Raw genomic sequence first — 14,583 nt, 5'->3', positions numbered from 1 at the left:
CCCAATTTATATAAGGGGGAAATAGGTCCCTCCTCTTATGAAACATTTTACCATTGAGTACGCAAACAAGTTTTGACGAATAATAGTAGTCATTTATTATTTGATGGCCTGAGGTCATCAAAGCAAAGTACAAGATTAAAAATTAAAAAATACAAAAAATAAAGGTATTCTAAAAACGGTGAGACCATTCCTACACACTCAAAAGGCAATGAAACCATTCCTACCAAGGTACAAGTCATAAATGACTGGGTTGTGCCTTGGGGAAAGCCTTCTTAAACAAAACTGCCTCCAACGTTCAGTAATGTTGAACAGAGTCCCATCTGTCTCAATATGTTTTTGCTTCCTGGTTTTGGATCCCATCTGAGATCAAAAGTGACAGAAGCTCTGGCCAAACCCACAACCCATAGCTAGTGCGCTGCTTTTGACTTGATGGGTTACAGATTATTCACATCTGATTTACAACCCCCATTTTTCATGGATGTCAGTGGGGTTTCTGCAAGCATCTTAGTAGCAGTTTTCATAGAGGAATCGCAAGGGAGGGATTGTTTCAATATCTCTTTTGGTGGAAGTCATTTTTCATGGAATGCTTTTCCAGTTCCTTCTTTCTTTCTTTCTTTCTTTCTTTCTTTCTTTCTTTCTTTCTTTCTCTGCTCTGCCATGAATCGAAAAAATCTAGTTACACCTCTAAAGTGAAAAGAACCAGGAATGACCTCTAAAATGTTGGGATATTGGGGAGTTGGGGTGGGGGCTCTAGGCCTCTTTGGCATGTGGAAAACTATCCTGGCAGGGAAAACGCGTTTCCTGCTGTTTTTCTACACTAAGGAGGTGTTGCCAGGAGATGTTATATTGACGTCAACTGTTGCACTGCTGAGAACATTATTTATTTATTTATTTATTTATTTAGTATATAAAGTTAAAACGAAACTGAAAATGAACAAAAATATCTGAGGATTGAAAGGAGGTGAGAGCAGAACATTATGGCTAAGGTAAGAACCCCTTTGAATAGGGGATATTTTCTATCAATCCCCACCCAGTCCAAAATACCTTCTCTTTGATTGTTTTCCCTTTGACTGTTTTTTTCGAAGTAAGAATTGCCCCTTGACTTGCTGTCTGTTATACCCTGCTATCTCTGGCTACAAGCCAACGTGGAGTTTAGGAGCAAAGTGTCATTGAACACAGTGAGACTAACTTCTGTGTAAGGATGCTTAGGATAATTTTGTCTCTAGCTCAGAACTTTCCAAACTGCGTCTTGCGACACATTCGTGTCGGCTGCAGTGTATAGGTGTTTTCACGCAAATGGTCCCTGCGCTCCTCCCGGGCTGGAAAAGGGTTAGTTTAACCTTCGGTTTACTAGTGAAACTGAATTACTGTGTCACAAAATGATGCGTGTATAAAAAGTGTGTCACTAGCGTGAAAAGTTTGGAAACTCTGCTTTAGCTGCTTTCCCCTGCCTTGTAAGTCTGACTTACAAAAACTGCGATGAATAATCACAGGGTCCAAAGGTTGAAAAATTCATCTACTTGTGGGGTGGGGGAAGAGAGCGAGGCTCCTGCAAGCCATGGATACTAAGTTTCGATTTCTTGCAAAAAGAGAGCTTGGAATGAAATCCACGATAAGAGCAGCAACTCAGTAAAGTGCTGGGCTCTGTACTGTTTATACGCTTGTACCTCCCCAGCTGAGCAGTCGCGATCCAGGTCCTGTTCCCGTGCAAGCAGCAACGCTGCCTAGCGGAGAAGCCCGATCCCACTCCTACTTGCCCGCAAGTGGGAGCAGGTGGGGCAGGGACATTCCTTGCCTGCTCGCTTGCCACTCAGGCCCAGCCTTCCCTCACTCAGAGCCAGGGCTGCCACAGCTGGAGGAGGAGGGGGTGGTTGCTGTTGTAGCGGCAGTGCCTGGAGCCAGCACTGGAGGGCAGCAGGTGGTTGCTTGCTTGTCGCCCGCCCGCCTTGCTCACTAGGAAAACGGAAGTGTGGCACTCAAAATGGAAGTTATACTCAGAACAGAGCACGTTCAACTTCTGAAAAAGGTTCCAAAACCGGAACAGGTTTGAAGTATTCAGGTTCCAAGTAGTTCGAGAACTAAGCTGTTCGAAAACTGAGGTGCAACTGTATTTATTTTCCCCAATTTAAACTGTATTTATCCCCCCCCCCCCCCGTGGTGAATACACACACAAACAAATAAATGGCCAGAGTTTCCACTTTGGGGGGATTTTTTAAAGCTGGATTCAGCAAAAATCAGCCAGGACGTGTGGCAGCCCTAGAATAAGAAAGAACTTTTAAAGAAGACTGGGAAAGATTTGTAGAATATTTGAAAAATCATTACAGACATATTAAATGTTAACAGGATTTCAGCGGTATGAAGCATACTGGAACAAAAAGTGAAAAAGAGAGAAAATGGAAAATATAGAATATGCAGTGGTAGAGGTTTAATAAAATGAACCATGGACAGGGGAGAAGGGAAGTCAGTGGAAAATGTATGGTTTGTATTTTGGCATAATATTATTGTGCAAATTTGTAAAATTGAAAATGATGGATACAATAAACAAGATAATGATGCCACAGAGTGTGGTCTGGGAGAAATATTTGCCATAAGCTACACAGGTGTAAGAAATCTGTGGTCCTCTAGATGTGGCTGGATTTGAACTCCCATCAACCTTAGCAACTATGGCTAATGTCCTGGGGTTATGGGAGTTGTGGTGCAGCAACATCTGGAAGGCCACAAATTCTCCATCCCTGAGCTACAGAATAAAAGAAAAGGCTGCCTCTGTGGCTGTGATCCTATGTATTTGGGAGTGTGTTTCATTGAACCTAATGGGACTTACTTCTGAATAAACTTGCACAGAAGATTTACGACGTAATGCATTGGCCCGCTTACCTCCGGGAGAGACCAAAGCCTGGAGACCAGATTGAGATTTCTCGATTTTTTTCCCAACACTGGGCTATCTACGTAGGCGATGGATATGTGATCCACCTGACTTCTGTAGGTAAGAGCTTCTCATTATTTCCTAGAAAGGGTGGTTTTATGAGAGGGAAGAATATGATAGAGAACATTGGCATATTACCCCTGAAGAAACACAGCCCTTAAGGTGGGGGGAGAGGTTCACCACCACTGGCTTAGGGACTAATTGATGCTAGAAGTTCTATGTCCTGATACTTGCAATTTTGTAAGCTAGTTAGAGGACTACATTGTAGCCATGAGATTGCATTCTGGTTGGTTGTAAGTTTTTTTGTGTTGCCTTGGGCAAGATAAGAGTGACTAACAATTTCTTTAAAAATAATAGTATTTGTCAAAACAACAACCAACAACTGATGTCTTCTTGAAGACAAAGTTGTTGATGAAATGTAGGGAATCCAGGCCTAATGGTCACTGTTTCTGAGTTTCTTTTCTCTCTCTATTCTTGAGATGGGGGTACAGGAAGTTTTTTCTCTATTTCTCTGCCTGCCGACACAAAAAAGGCACTGGTGAAGAAAGAAAAGCTTTCATATGTGGCGGGGATAAGTGACTGGAAGGTCAACAACAAGAAGGACAGAAAATATAAAGCCAGGCCTGTAAATGAAATAATTAGCACTGCAAATGAATATGTTGGGATGGAGATAGACTACAATGTGGCCAAGATGAACTGTGAACATTTTGTCGCCGAACTACGATATGGCCCACCTGACAGTAGACAGGTGTGTAGAATTTATTCACGTTTTCGTAGTGGCAATCTGTGCTGTGATATCGAAATCTTTCTAAACTCTTGATCCTGGAAAATTAGGTGAGATTAAGAAGCAGTTAATTTACTTTATTTTTATGTAAATATAATAGTTGAGGAAAAGCTGCCAAATGATAGATGTAAAATACTAATAAAAGCTAATAAAAGACTGAAAAAACTGCACAACTGATTCGGAGCTCACGCCTATGTTACCACTAACGATGCCATCTTTACCTGGAGTATATTGAAGGACTGCAAACCAGAACAGAAAAAAATGGATATCATAACTTTTAAAAATAACTTGAGTTCACACATTCAAATTGTCTGAAGGAACAAATGAAAAGATTAAAAACTCAGAACTCAGGTTTCCAAATTAATGACAGGCTTGTACCCTGATGAAAAACGTTGGGTCTGTATTCTTTTAATATTTTTTAAACTATAGCCACAGAACTCAGATTTTTGCACCAAAGCATGTTCTGTTACAAGGAATTAATTTTTAAAGCATATTTTAAACCCAGAGTTAATTGCCTTGGAATCTGAGAATTTCGAATCTGGCTATTTCCTGTCTCCAAAAGAAACATTTAAAGCAAACTTTCATATCAACTCTGTTGTGAGAAATGAAGGACCACCAGCCATTGTGAATAAAAATGCTTAAATCTCTTATTTTTTGCAGGCAGAAGAACCTTCTTTTCTAAACTGGATAGCAGACAAGATCGGTTTGTAAACACCACTAGTTGGTGTTCAATATATGATAAGACATGTGAACAATCTAAAAGACAGTTGGAGGACAATCCTAGGTTGGCTTCTAACAAGATCCCATTATAAAAGAACAACAGTTATTGAATAAAAACAAAAACATCAAATCAATCAAGAGTTTTCTGTCTTCATCCATTGGTGTGAATTTTGAAGGATGGCTCTGTTTCAGTTTGTGGATTGTTTTGTAAAGTGCAGATTAGTTAAGAATTTGAATGTGACTTGAATCAAATTTCTCCCTGCTGCCTCTAGATGTGGTAGAGGACACTGATCAACATTGAAGTAAGGTTCAGTTGCCAGTCTGCTCAACTTCTGTACTTGGAATGGAGGATGCCACCATCTTGTTTCAGGCCACCCTTGACACATACAACATTTTCCTGCAGGCCTCAGTTGTTAAAAATCAATACATGTCTGTATAAAGAATCCCACAACAGTGTAGCTTGTGAATTCATTGGAATGTGGGTTTTCATAGCCCCCTTCAACGGAGGAGAGGAAAGAGTCTTCTTTACTTGTGCGTTTAGCTGAAATCTCAGCCCTAAATCCTTCTTCCTTCACCCCAACTTCCCATTTTCTCAATATGTTTTTGCTTCCTGGTTTTGGTTCCCATCTGAGATCAAAAGTGACAGAAGCTCTGGCCAAACCCACAACCCATAGCTAGTGGCTTGCTTTTGACTTGATGGGTTACAGATTATTCACATCTGATTTACAACCCCCATTTTTCATGGATGTCAGTGAGGTTTCTGCAAGCATCTTAGTAGCAGTTTTCATAGAGGAATCCAAAGGGAGGGACTGTTTCAATATCTCTTTTGGTGGAAGTCATTTTTCATGGAATGCTTTTCCAGTTCTTTCTTTCTTTCTTTCTTTCTTTCTTTCTTTCTTTCTTTCTTTCTTTCTCTCTCTCTCTCTCTCTCTCTCTCTCTCTCTGTTCTGCCATGAAAAAAAAAAGCTAGTTAAGAAAAACTCATGAACAACAATACCATAATTAAAAAATAAATGAGAAGGGAAAAAATATCCAAGACACATCATATTGAAAGAGAATATGCCCTGGTCTTCAAGGATGGCTTTTCAAAGGAGGTGGGCAGGCTGGGAATCCTCATGCATTCATGGTAAGTTAAGCATAGCCCTTTGGCTCCTGGTGTTTGGACTTTGCAAATACAGTCGTACCTTGGCTCCTGAATGCCTTGGGAGTCAAATGTTCCGGTTCCTGAACAGTCAAAACCCAGAAGTGAGTGTTCTAGTTTTCGAATGTTCGTTTGGAAGCTGAATGTCTGACAGGGCTCTCATGGCTTCCGATTAGCTGCAGGAGCTTCCTGCAGCCAATCAGAAGCCATGCTATGGTAGGTGAACGTTTCGGAAGTCTAATGGACTTCCGGAACAGATTCTGTTCGACTTCTGAGGTACGACTGTACTTGGAAATCAAAGTACAGTGATGAAATAAAGACGTCACATTAGCTAAAAACAGATGCATGTTGAATATTATTATTATTAATAATAATAATAATAATAATTTATTTGTACACCACCCATCTGGCTGAGTTTCCCCAGCTACTCTGGGCAGCTCCCAATCAAATGTTAAAAACAGTACAGCATACACTGTAACACAGTGTGCACAGTACAGCACACACTTTAAAACACACACACACACAAATGGGATTTCTAAAATTGAAGGCGCACAGGAGCCATTGAAACTTAAGAAAGAGTTTCACATACCGGTCCACCTATTTACAGCTTCAGAAATATGGAAATGGTGTTAATGCAACTGAGCTCAAATTAGTTACTTGGCTCCAGAGCTACATTTAAAAAGGTAGAGCAAAATGCTGGTAGCGAGCTATTAATTAGGCCTTATCTGGTTCTTAATTTTGAAATGAATTGTTGGTTGCTTAGCAGCTATTAATAGACCAGTCTGAACAGCACATGGTCCTTAATAACAAACACACTTCTTTGAAAGTGGATCGCAGTGACTCTGAGGAAGTTTTTTCCACATGGATTCGCTTAACATTAGAGTGTAACGGAATTTTACGTGCAGCAGGTGGGCTGCTAGTTCGGAACAATTACAGGGAGCCACAAACACCAGCCATATAGCTGTTCTCCAAGACATCTGAACATGGCATTTCTTCATTTTGAAAATAACCTGACTGCCCCATTTGCGGGAGGGAAATGGGAAGGGCCATTTTTTCAGGTGGGGGTAAAGTCCTTCTCCATACTTCTTAAACTTCTAGAAACAAGATCAGGCTGAGGATCCAAGAGCTTCTTGGGAGCAATTCAGAAGATTTCTAGGGTGTTTAATGCTGTGAATCTTTACCTACAGTCAACCCATGTAATTATGCAAGTCCTATATCACAAAATGCCAATAGGTCTCCAGTGACTTCATTGCAATGGAAGCAGAACCTGAGGGCATTCTGAGCCCCTGAACTCCTCAATGCTTGGGGAATTGGGACACACACATACACACACACACACAGAGAGAGAGAGAGGGGGGGGCAGGCAGACAAACAAACAAACACACTCATCGTCAAATCGGGTACAAGGATCAGAAAGAAACTGTCTGGAAGACAGAGATAGCTGCAGCTTCTAGGATGCAGCAATTGTGAAGTGGAAGTCTTCCCAATCAACTGTATGTCCATGCCAAGGAAAAGCATCACCAGCTTGAGGGGTGGTGAACCTGTGACCCTGCAGACATGGGCCATGGTGATGGGCCATGGAGTCCAACAATATTTAGAGAGCAGCATGTTGGCTACCCCTGCCTCAGACAGAGATTGTGGTGAATGGGTCTTGTAGGGCAGGAAGCCATTGCAGAACAGCCAGAACATAAATACAAGGAGCCTAGCAGGCTGGGAGGACAGGAAAAAAGTGATATGGTTATTTTCCTTTTTGTTGTGTAATTGGGTAGAAGTCTTTTCCTTACACTTCTAGAAGTGAAAGGAACCAGGAATGACCTTTAAAATGTTGGAATATTGGTGAGTTGGGGTGGGGGCTCTAGGCTTCTTTCGCATGTGGAAAACTATCCTGGCAAGTGTTGCCAGGAGATGTTATACTGATGACAACTGTTGCCTTGCTAATAACATGTTGTTGTTTTTTAAGGCTATAAAGTGAAAACGAAACTGGAAAAGATGTATAAATATCTGAGGACTGAAAGGAGAGAACAGTGAGAGCAAAACATTATGGCTGAGGTAAGTACCTCTTTGCATTGGGGACACTGGCTATTGATCCCACCCAGTCCAAAATACCTTCCCTTTGATTGTTTTCCCTTTGACTGTTTTTTCAAAGTAAGAGTTGCCACTTGACTTGCTGTCTGCCTTGCACTGCTATCTCTGGCTGCAAGCTAACGTACGTTGAACACAGTGAGACTAACTTCTGTGTAAGAATGCTTAGGAGTTTTGTCTCTAGCTCAGAGCTTTCCAAACTGTGTGTTGCGACACATTCGTGTGTCGGCTGCAGTGTGTCGGTGTTTTCATGAGAATGGTCCCTGTGCTCCTCCCGGGCTTGAAAGGGGTTAGTTTAACCTCCGGTTTGCTAGTGAAACTGAATTACTGTGTCACAAAATGCTGCGTGTATAAAAAGTGTGTCACCAGCAAGAAAAGTTTGGAACGCTCTGCTTTAGCTCCTTCCCCCTGCCTTGCAAGTCTGACTTACAAAAACTGCAATGAATAATCACAGGGTCCCAAATTCATCTGCTTTGATTTCTTGCAAAAAGAGAGCTTGGAATGAAATCCACGATAATAGCAGCAACTCAGTAAAGCGCTGGGCTCTGTACTGTTTATATGCCTGTAATTTTATGTAAGTTTTCTTGACTTAAATATTTTTATTTAAGTTTGCTTGACTTTCATTTTTATACTTTACTTTATTGTGCAAATATTTGAACTGATTTTTGTTTCTGCCTTTGGCTCGTTTTAAAACCAATAAACATTTCGTCTTTAAAAAGAGTAAACTGCTGGACGCTAGAGCTGGGAAGAAAGGAAAGCAGATCTCAAGATCAGGAAAGAGCTAAGAATAGGGGGATTTCCTCAGTGAAGGGGTTTCCATCTGGCCTTGCAGCATCTTGCAGGAGGTCATGTGGTGCTTTTCGCAGACTTAAAGAACATGAGAATAGCCTGCTAGATCAGGCAATGGACCATCTACCTAGTCCAGCATCCTGTTCTCATAGTGGAGCAGGTGGCGCCGTGGACTAAACCACTGAGCCTCTTCGGCTTGCTGATTGGAAGGTCAGCAGTTCAAATCCCTGTGAGCTCCCGTTGGCCTGTCCCAGTTTCTGCCAACCTAGCACTCTGAAAGCACGCCAGTGCAAATAGATAAATAGGCATTGCTGCGGGGGGTGGGGGCAGGTAAACGACGTTTCCATGTGCATTCCTTGCCTGCTCGCTTGCCACTCTGGCCCAGCCTTCCGTCACTCAGCGCCAGGGCTGCCACAGCTGGAGGAGGGTTGCTGTTGTAGCGGCAGTCTTTTCCTTACACTTCTAGAAGTGAAAAGAACCAGGAATGACCTCTAAAATGTTGTGATATTGGTGAGTTGGGGTGGGAGCTCTAGGCTTCTTTGGCATGTGGAAAACTAACCTGGCAGGGAAAACGCGTTTCCTGCTGTTTTTCTACACTAAGGAGGTGTTGCCAGGAGATGTTATATTGATGTCAACTGTTGCTTTGCTGAGAACATGATTTATTTATTTATTTTTAGTCCGGTATATAAAGTTAAAACAAAACTGAAAATGAACAAAAATATCTGAAGATTGAAAGGGGGTGAGAGCAGAACATTATGGCTCAGGTAAGAACCCCTTTGAATAGGGGACATTTTCTATCAATCCCCACCCAGTCCAAAATACCTTCCCTTTGATAGTTTTCCCTTTGACTGTTTTTTTCAAAGTAAAAATTGCCACTTGATTTGCTGTCTGTTATAGCCTGCTATCTCTGGCTACAAGCCAATGTGCATTTTAGGAGTAAAGTGTCATTGAACACAGTGAGACTAACTTCTGAGTAAGAATATTTAGGATAGTTTTGTCTCTAGCTCAGAGCTTTTCAAACTGTGTGTTGCGACACATTCGTGTCAGCTGCAGCGTGTCGGTGTTTTCACATGAATGGTCCCTGCGCTCCTCCCGGGCTGGAAAAGGGTTAGTTTAACCTCCAGTTTACTAGTGAAACTGAATTACTGTGTCACAAAATGATGCGTGTATAAAAAGTGTGTCACCAGCATGAAAAGTTTGGAAAGCTCTGCATTAGCTCCTTCCCCCTGCCTTGCAAGTCTGACTTACAAAAACTGCAATAAATAATCACAGGGTCCAAAGGTTGAAAAATTCATCCACAATGGTATCTCGGGTTACATACGCTTCAGGTTACACACACTGCTAACCCAGAAATAGTGCTTCAGGTTAAGAACTTTGCTTCAGGATAAGAACAGAAATCATGCTCCAGCGGCTTGGCAGCAGGAGGCCCCATTAGCTAAAGAGGTGCTTCAGGTTAAGAACAGTTTCAGGTTAAGAACGGACCTCCGGAACGAATTAAGTACTTAACCCGAGGTACCATTGTACTTGTGGGGTGGGGGAAGAGAGCGAGGCTCCTTCAAGCCATGGATACTAAGTTTTGATTTCTTGCAAAAAGAGAGCTTGGAATGAAATCCACGATAATAGCAGCAACTCAGTAAAGCGCTGGGCTCTGTACTGTTTATATGCTTGTAATTGTAAGTTTTCTTGTCTTAAATATTTTTATTTAAGTTTGCTTGACTTTCATTTTTATACTTTATTTTATTGTGCAATAGTTGAACTGATTTTTGTTTCTGCTTTTGGCTCGTTATAAAACCAATAAACATTTCGTCTTTTAAAAAAAGAGCTGGGAAGGGAAACAAACCTCGAGAGCAGGAAAGAGCTAAGAATAGGGTGATTTCCTCAGGATTTCCATCTGGCCTTGCAGCATCTACAGTGGTACCTCTGGTTACGTACTTAATTCCTTCCGGAGGTCCGTTCTTAACCTGAAACTGTTCTTATCCTGAGGTACCACTTTAGCCAATGCAGCCTCCTGCTGCCACCATGCCACCAGAGCACAATTTCTGTTCTCATCCTGAAGCAAAGTTCGTAACCCGAGGTACTATTTCTGGGTTAACAGAGTCTGTAACCTGAAGCGTCTGTAACCCGAGGTACCACTGTATTGTATGGGGCAGGAGGTGATGTGGTGCTTTTCTCAGGCTTAAAGAACATGAGAATAGCTTGCATCCTGTTCTCATAGGGCAGTGGTGGCAAACCTATGGCACACATGCCAGAGGCGGCACTCAGGCCTCTCTGTGGGCTTGTGAGCCGTTGCCCCAGCAAGTAGCTTCCGTGCTTCCCCAGCTGAGCAGTCGCAATCCAGGTCCTGTTCCCATAAAAGCAGCAACACTGCCTAGTGGAGAAGCCTGATCCCACTCCCACTTGCCCGCAAGCGGGAGCAGGTGGGGCGGGGACATTCCTTGCCTGCTTGCTTGCCACTCAGGCCCAGCCTTCCTCACTCAGCGCCAGGGCTGCCACAGCTGGAGGAGGAGGGATGGTTGCTGTTGTAGCGGCAGTGGCTGGAGCCAGCACTGGAGGGCAGCAGGTGGTTGCTTGCTTGTCGCCCGCCCGCCTTGCTCACTAGGAAAACAGAAGTGTGGCACTCAAAATGGAAGTTATACTCAGAACAGAGCATGTTGGGCTTCCGAAAAAGTTTCCAAAATCGGAACACTCATTTCTGGGTTTGATGTATTCGGGTTCGAAATAGTTCAAGAACTAGGCTGTTCGAAAACTGAGGGACCACTGTGTTTACCGTATTTTTCGCTCCATAAGACACACTTTTTTCCTCTTGAAATATAAGGGGAAAATGTCTGTGCGTCTTATGGAGGGAATGTGTGGTCCCTGGGGCTGAGGGCAGAAACCCGGGCTTCCCCCGCCAGCCCCACAAGCGCTGGGAGCAGCGGGAAGGCTGCATGCAGCCTGATCCTGCTCCCCAAGCAGTTTTTTGGGGCTGGGGGGGGGAACCCGGGCTTCCCCTGCCAGCCCCAACAAGCTCCTGAGCAGCTCTGGGGTAGCCCGTGAAGCCTCCGCAGGGCAGCGGAGAGCCTTCATCCCGCTGCCCTGTCGAGGCTTCGCACGGCTATCCCTGGCTTTTGTAGGAGGTGGGGAAAGGGACAGAGCGAGGGTCTCTCACTTCCCCCTCCTCCCACAAAAGCCCCCGAGAGCCACGCTTCCTTTAACGAGCTGCACGGAGTGTGTGTGTGGCTCTTGGGGACTTTTCTCCTCGGGGAAAAGCCTGCAAGCGGCACACACACGCTCCACACGGCTCATGAAAGGGCTCTGCTCAGCGCTCTCTTTAAACAATTTTTTTTCTTGAATTTCCCCCAAAAAAGTAGGTGTGCGTTATGGTCAGGTGCGCCTTATGGAGCGAAAAATACGGTGTTTTTCCCGATTTGAACTGTATTTATTTTCCCCGATCTGAACTGTATTTATTCCCCCCCCCAGTGGTGAATACACACACACACACACAAAATACACACATGGCGAGGACGTATGGCAGCCCTAGAATAAGAAAGAACTTTTAAAGAAGACTGGGAAAGTATTGTAGAATATTTGAAAAATCATTACAAACATATTAAAATGTTAACAGGATTTCAGAGGTATGAAGTATACTGGAACAAAAAGTGAAAAAGAGAGAATATGGAAAATATAGAATATGCAGTGGTAGAGGTTTAATAAAATGAACCATGGACGGGGGAGAAGGGAAGTCAGTGGAAAATGTATGGTTTGTATTTTGGCTTAATATTATTGTGCAAATTTGTAAAATTGAAAATGATGGATACAATAAACAAGATAATGATGCCACAGAGTGAGGTCTGGGAGAAATATTTGCCATAAGCTACACAGGTGTAAGAAAACTGTGGTCGTCCAGAGGTGGTTGGATTCGAATTCTCATCAACCCTAGCAACTATGGCTAATGTCCAGGGACTATGGGAGTTGTAGTCCAGCAACATCAGGAAGGCCACAAGTTCTCCATCCCTGAGCTACAGTATAAAAGAAAAGGCTGCCTCTGTGGCTGTGATGCTATGTATTTGGGAGTATGTTTCATTGAACCTAGTGGGACTTACTTCTGAGTAAACTTGCACAGCTGTTTTACGACGCAAGACATTGGCTCACTTACCTCTGGGAGAGACCAGAGCCTGGAGACCAGATTGAGATTTATCGATTGGGTTACCAACACTGGGCTATCTACGTAGGCGATGGATATGTGGTCCACCTGACTGCTGCAGGTAAGAGCTTCTCATTATTTCCTGGAAAGGGTGATTTTATGAGAGGGAAGAATAAGATAGAGAACATTGGCAGATTACCCCTGAAGAAACACAGCCCTTGGGGGGGGGGGGAAGGTTCCCAACCACTGGCTTAGGGACTAATTGTTGCTGGAGGTTCTATGACCTGATACTTGCAATTGTTGTAAGCCAGTTAGAGGACTGCCTTGTAGCTAAGAGATTGCATTCTGGTTTCTTGTAAGTTGTTTTGGGTTGCCTTGGACAAAATAAGAGTGACTAACAATTTTTTTTAAAAAAGTAATAGTATTTGTCTAAACAATAACAACTGATGTCTTCTTGAAGACAATGTTGTTGATGAAACGCAGGGAATCCAGGCCTAATGGTCACTGTTTCTGAGTTTCTTTTCTCTCTCTGTTCTTGAGATGGGAGTACAGGAAGTTTTTTCTCTATTTCTCTGTCTGCCGACACAACAAAGGCAGTGGTGAAGAAAGAAAAGCTTTCATATGTGGCGGGGCTAAGCAGGTGGAAGGTCAACAACGAGAAGGACAGAAAATATAAAGCCAGGCCTGTAAATGAAATAATTAGCGCTGCAAATGAATATGTTGGGACTGAGAGAGACTACGACGTGCTCAAGATGAACTGTGAACATTTTGCCGCTGAACTACGATATGGCAAACCTGACAGTGAACAGGTGTGTAGAATTTATTCACGTTTTCGTAGTGGCAATCTGTGCTGTGATATTGAAATTCTTTCTAAACTACTGATCCTGGAAAAATGAGGTGAGATTAAGAAGCAGTTAATTTATTTTATTTTTATGTAGATTTAATTTCTAACCCTGATTTACAAAGATGAGGAGCAGAACTGAACATTTACTTGGAGTATATTGAAGGACTGCAAACCAGAACAGGAAAAAAATAGATATCATAACTTTTAAAAATAACTTGAGTTCACACATTCAAATTGTCTGAAGGGACAAATGAAAAGATTAAAAACTCAGAACTCAGGTTTCCAAATTAATAACAGACTTGTACCCTGGTGGAAAATGTTGGGTCTGTATTCTTTTAATATTTTTCAAACTATAGCCACAGAACTCAGATTTTTGCACCACAGCATGTTCTGTTATAAGGAATTAATTTCTAAAGGATATTTTAAACCCAGAGTTAATTGCCTTGGAATTTGCGAATTTCAAATCTGGCTATTTTGTTTCCAAAAGAAACATTTAAAGCAAAGTTTCATATCAACTCTGTTGTGAGAAATGAAGGACCATTGGTCATTGTGAATAAAAATGCTTAAACCTCTTATTTTTTGCAGGCGGAAGTTGTTTCGGTTCTAAGCCGGATACCAGACATGTTCCGTTCGTAAACACCATTAGTTGGTGTTCAATATATGATGAGACATGTGAAAAATCTAAAAGACTGTTGGAGGACAATCCTAGATTGTTGGGTGTTTTTTTTTGGTTTTTTTAAAAAATGAATTTTATTAGTATTTTCCACACAATAGCAACAGCACGAAAGATATCAAAAGATAACAATACACAACACACAAAAATCAACATTTGAAAACTGAAAAAGACAAAAAAAATCCATATCTTACAAGTTAATATTATAAACACTAAAAAACCAACAACAAGACATTGACTTCTACCAATCCCACAGCACCTCCTTTATCTCTCATTCTGTCTTCCTGTTTTCTTTATCCCCTCTATCCTAACATCTAGATATAAATCCTTCTTTCATGTCCTTTCACATGTTCCGTTCGTAAACACCATTAGATGGTGTTCAATATATGATGAGACATGTGAAAAACCTAAAAGACTGATGGAGGACAATCCAGGCTGGCTTCTAACAAGATCCCATTATAAAAGAACAAGAGTTATTGAATAAAAACAAAAACATCAAATCAA

General features: G+C 42.2%; 1 protein-coding gene and 1 long non-coding RNA gene across 2 annotated transcripts; one reads left to right on the top strand and one right to left on the bottom strand.

The window, feature by feature from the left end:
• Window positions 1-650: 650 nt before the first annotated feature.
• Window positions 651-8,935, bottom strand: LOC310828521. The gene is made up of 2 exons (XR_014556997.1): window positions 8,900-8,935; window positions 651-682 (listed from the first exon to the last, which is right to left on the bottom strand). It is a non-coding gene; the product is annotated as an uncharacterized lncRNA (long non-coding RNA).
• On the top strand, window positions 681-14,583 carry LOC310828449 (phospholipase A and acyltransferase 5-like). The gene is made up of 6 exons (XM_083706158.1): window positions 681-986; window positions 2,842-2,983; window positions 3,403-3,671; window positions 12,584-12,683; window positions 13,103-13,371; window positions 13,992-14,583. Exons 1-6 carry the CDS (start codon window positions 978-980, stop codon window positions 14,040-14,042), a joined length of 840 nt encoding a protein of 279 aa, XP_083562284.1. The 5' UTR covers window positions 681-977; the 3' UTR covers window positions 14,043-14,583.

Source organism: Podarcis gaigeae (genome assembly GCF_964106915.1).
Source record: "Podarcis gaigeae genome assembly, chromosome: 12".
Taxonomy (NCBI): Eukaryota; Metazoa; Chordata; class Lepidosauria; order Squamata; family Lacertidae; genus Podarcis; species Podarcis gaigeae.
Note: the sequence above shows the minus strand (reverse complement) of the source record. Positions and strands in the feature narration are given on the sequence as shown.